Source organism: Amblyomma mixtum, chromosome 2 (genome assembly GCF_055824585.1).
Source record: "Amblyomma mixtum isolate Tamu chromosome 2, ASM5582458v1, whole genome shotgun sequence".
Taxonomy (NCBI): domain Eukaryota; kingdom Metazoa; phylum Arthropoda; class Arachnida; order Ixodida; family Ixodidae; genus Amblyomma; species Amblyomma mixtum.
This window is the reverse complement of record NC_143013.1, coordinates 31,199,098-31,203,693: the sequence shown is the minus strand read 5'-3', so window position 1 is coordinate 31,203,693 and position 4,596 is coordinate 31,199,098. Positions and strand designations below refer to the sequence as shown.

Sequence of the window (4,596 nt, the reverse complement as noted above, 5' to 3'; positions counted from 1 at the left end):
TGGCGCACTTGTTTTGGCTCTGGATCCCTTCAGGAACTCCCGGTCTTTCCTCAAAATTTTTAGCCAAGTACCATAGTCCCTACCGTGTACTGGAGCGCACCTCTCCGGTTAATTATGTCGTGGAACCCCTCACGCCGTCTTCTGATCTCCGTCGCCGAGGGCGGGAGACCGTTCATGTGCAGCGCCTCAAGCCCTACTACGACCCCGCCGTCTTGCCATCACCCTAAGTTGCCAGAATGGCTCCTCTTGTCCCCGGGGTGATTGTAAGGCTAAAGAAGAAGATGCGTCTGATGATTTGCAAACACGAAGACGAGGTGGCAGTGCTCTCGAGTTTTTGCCAGTGCTACGCTTGTGTGTCCTTCGCCGACCTGGTCCTGGACTGCTGCCGTCGCCGTTGCCCCAGTACTTGGTAATAACCCCCCCCCCCCCCCCCCCCCGTTACAGCAAGAATAAATACCATGTTTAAATCTGGTTTTGCCAGCAATAAATGTGTTTTGCTCGGGCACCAACTTGGCAGAGACACAGTAGCTGTTTTTAGTAAAAAAATATTTGATGGAGCTGACATCTGAAGTTGTTCACAGTGATTACATGTTTGCTTCTAATGTTGTGTGACCTTTGCTCCTTTACCTAGACACGCCAACTATAAAAAATCTGTTTTCTTAGGCGTTTTGGATGCCGCAGTGATGTTTGCTGCACTTATTGCACTCTGAGATATGTCTGCCCCATGTGGACGGATTTAAAGTGAAAAAACTTGCATTTCATTGTGCATTCATGATTTTTATTTTTTCAAACAAGTAAAACAATCATAATGTCAACAATTTTATAGCAGCACTGTCTGGTCATGACCACACAGAGCAGTTCCAGGTTACTGCATTGAAATATCATATTCAATGGTTATGATGTAGCTTCATCTTTTATTAACGGATTTCTGAAATTGCTCAAGAAACAGCACACTTGAAATACTTGTTCAGCAATGTCAATCATAGAGATTGGGAATGGCCGATCTAATATCCTGAAGCTTTTTACACGTGCTATAGCCCGTTCAACATGTACCCTCGCAGAGGCAATGCGTCGCGTTTCATGAACTGCTGCTGCCGGCATCTGTTTCTCGTGGCGCTCACGAAAGGGGGGTCGATAGATGGTCACCCCTGCGGGTATGTAAGGAAAGGTGAAACCCTTGTCGACCATGATTGCATCGCCTTCCACCAACTGATCAAGCAACCCGGTGCTTTCGAGGATGGCCTTGTCAGATACAGACCCACCCCAAAGGCGCGATACAAATGCTAAATACCCATCAGGGGTGCACCCTACAAGCACCTTGTATGTATTGTAGTGTTTGTAGGGTGAAAAGGTTTGCCTTTGTGCATTTAGTGATGATGGTCGTTGAATTCTCACTTCTGTTGCATCGAGAATCAGGCGCGTGTCCTCAAATTCCTGAAAACACTTTGGCAGGTGCGGCTTGATTTGTTCTCGAGAAGGCAGCGTGGTGAGTTTTTGAAGCTCTCGTTGCAGTAAGTTCACCCACGTGGTGAAGGAGCGGCTGACCTGGCTTTCGCTCATGACAAAGTTGCTTGCCAGTTCTTTGCCACACATTCCTCTTCTCAGCCGAACCAAGGTCATAAAGAACTCGTTGGCCAATTCCCGATCTCTTGGTCGGCCACGAAGGTCACTTTTTCTCCTCTTGCCAGTACCCCAGTAAGACATTTCACTGGCGCGCGGTCTGAGGTATTCAAACAAGCCTTTGAAAACTTCATAGTTGGGCAGTCCAGTGTAGTGCATGCAGTTGTTTGGATCATGTAGTGTCTTTAATGAGAGAAGCCTCGACTTGACACTGTCCAGCTTGCATTCAAGTTTTAGGTTCCTCTTCTCAAGAAGAAGCACTGTTTTTTGTAGTTTGCCTAGTTCACGCTCCATTCGTGTCACTTTGCCACAGCTGCATTCTTCACAGCTGCACCCCTGCATTGAGTGTGCCTTGGTATCTGCAAGTAATGCCAAAGGAAAACAGATTTGTTACCTTAACAGAAAGAGCACTAAAGCTAGAAGTTCCATGGCAGCTGCCCGATAGCTGTGTGGAACTTAGAACAGGAAAATTTGGATGGTGTTCACTTGTACAAGAATAAAGCTACATGTATGACTGCCATGTCAATTTTGCAACAGATAAAGAGCATCTTGTTGACATAAATTAAATAGAAACATTCTGCCTCACTAAGTTTAGTGCTTCAGAATATGGTACATCGTCTCTTAAAAAATATGCTCATATGTCCCCTGTAAATAATGCAATGGACTGTATGGAAAGCGTATTGTGTGAACAACAGCTTCTGTAAATGGTGATGTTAACAGATTCAACATATAAAGATGGTGAGAAAGGTATCAACGTTTGCATGCACACATGAGCTCACCATTTGCAGAAATCTCCAGCTGTTCAAGGTCTTGAGGAGGTACTACATCTGCAGCCATCTCAGTGTCGCCTGTAAATACGAAAAGATGTCTGCCATGACAACAGCTCTGTGCGGGAAGCAACCATGCTATGAGCTGATGTATGTGCATATGAGCTCACCATTTGCAGAAATTTCCAGCTGTTGTAGCTCTTCAGGAGGTACATCATCTGAGATGTCCACAGCCATGTCAACGTCATCTGCAAGCATAAAGATAAATTGCCATGAAGACGGCACCTAATTTCAGGAGGTGCAGTGTAAAAAAGGACGCCAAGAGATGAGTCATTTACAAGTCATTAAAAAATTGCATGCCAGGTCCTTGATGAACTGTATAATTAGTGCTGTACAAAAACTTCCTCTCAACTGCCAGGCACTGCTGCTAAGCGGCTTTGGCACGGCCCATCAAGTGTACTCTTGTTTACTCATGGGCACTCAGCTTCAGGTTGAAGCCAATAAAAAATTCATCTTTTTAAAGTCAAGCGTAGAAATGAAAAAAAAAAATTACTAGAACAGAATTTGAGAATCTCTCTTCTCATTCTGTTATTAGAAGAAAACTCTTGTTGCTACCCTGTACAAAATACAATATTATGATGCTGAATAACTTTGCAGACAGGACTGGAGTAAACTGAGCAGAAGAAACATACACATTTTTAGTTTATTTAGCAATGAGAATGCTTATGCTAGGTGTCTCAGATGTCTTTAGGTTACTGTGTTTTAATGGCATATACCTTCAATGGATTTCACTTGGGTCGGTGAAAGGGATGTTGGCTGTTGTGTGGCAGCAAGTTGATCAGCCAGGTTGTGCCCTTTATGCAGCTGGTTTGCACTAGCAGCACCTGGAATGACGTTTCGCGAGATTTAGTGAGGGGCACATATATCATGAAAGCTGAAGCATACACAGCCAGTGAAACCAATAGCAACGAAAAACTGTGATGCCATATGGCACAGAAAATGAAAGGACTAGTTTCTAAATATTCTAAACGTGGTGTACACTGCCACCAATAACATATTAAGTACTGAGAACTCCTGTAAACAAACACAAAGCTGCAAGAACAAGCTTTGAGAACACATATCACTGGCTCACAGCAAACGTAGTTTCTCGATCACTGGACTGATCACAAGGCATAAGTGCATGCTCCCGTTGAAATATCAACACCTGCGACGCTTACCGAAAGGCAGTGCAATAACAGTGCAACTTTCGCGCTCGCTGCTGTACCCAACGCAGTGTCTCATAACGCTTGCACAGACGCGCCTCGCCCTTGATTACCATGAAATGTTCGCAAATAGTCCATTGGTACAGTGATATCAAGCTGTATATTTTTTTAAAGCAACAATGACAGTTTTCATTAGCGCTATTTTCATGTTATTACAGCGCTCCTAAACGTGACTGCGGCAACGTTCCTCAACCGAGATTCCTCAACCGCCGCGCTCAACCGAGATTCCGAAAAAGGAGCACATGTAGCTGCCAGCATAATCTCTTAGCAGTATGAAACTTCGGGCTCACCTTTCTGTCTTTTCAAACTACGGTTGTGCCGATCCACGGCAGCTGGACCCGGAGTTCTCTTGTAGCAAAACACATTCGGCACGTAGTCAGGGTGCCTCATAAAAGTTGACGGCCGCCCTGTAATTTTCACCGATATTAAACGTTTAGTCAAACCGAAGAAGGCTCGTCATACTTCCATGAACTCGTGCATAATAACACGACGGCCAACACGAAAAAAGACTGCACGGACGGTAGCGCATCGACGGAAACGACACGGACGGAAGCGCTTCCGTCCGTGCAGCCTTTCTTTGTTATTTTACGCTGGTTCATCAAAGTATGGAAACCTAAGTATAGTTCAACAGTAAGTGGTGCTCAACACTTGTCATAAGTCTCTCAAGTGTGCTTCTGTACTCACCTGTGATAAAATGCGCGCTGCAGATGCGTGAATGGTCGTTCGGCTGCCACAACGAACCGTCTGCATTTTCCCTCTTCACCGCAGCTATCCATGCATTTCGCTTCTCGGGATACAGTTTCGCCGATGGAAATCTAAAAAACTTCACGTCCGCTTTGCCATAAAAATAGTTACTGCATCCATACGCGACGCAGTGCGCTGGCATCGTGTCGGCGCGCGCGGCCCAGCAGCGTAGAAACGGCGGGTCGTCTGTTTGCTTTCCAACC

General features: G+C 45.4%; 1 protein-coding gene and 1 long non-coding RNA gene across 2 annotated transcripts; both read right to left on the bottom strand.

Moving 5' to 3' along the window:
• Window positions 1-711: 711 nt before the first annotated feature.
• On the bottom strand, window positions 712-1,794 carry LOC149358832 (uncharacterized). The gene has a single exon (XM_089568929.1). It carries the CDS (start codon window positions 1,777-1,779, stop codon window positions 895-897), a length of 885 nt encoding a protein of 294 aa, XP_089425055.1. The 5' UTR covers window positions 1,780-1,794; the 3' UTR covers window positions 712-894.
• Window positions 1,795-3,193: 1,399 nt separating this feature from the next.
• LOC149358831 (uncharacterized) lies at window positions 3,194-4,572 on the bottom strand. The gene is made up of 3 exons (XR_016288252.1): window positions 4,334-4,572; window positions 3,940-4,056; window positions 3,194-3,271 (listed from the first exon to the last, which is right to left on the bottom strand). It is a non-coding gene; the product is annotated as an uncharacterized LOC149358831 (long non-coding RNA).
• Between the last annotated feature and the right edge of the window lie 24 nt (window positions 4,573-4,596).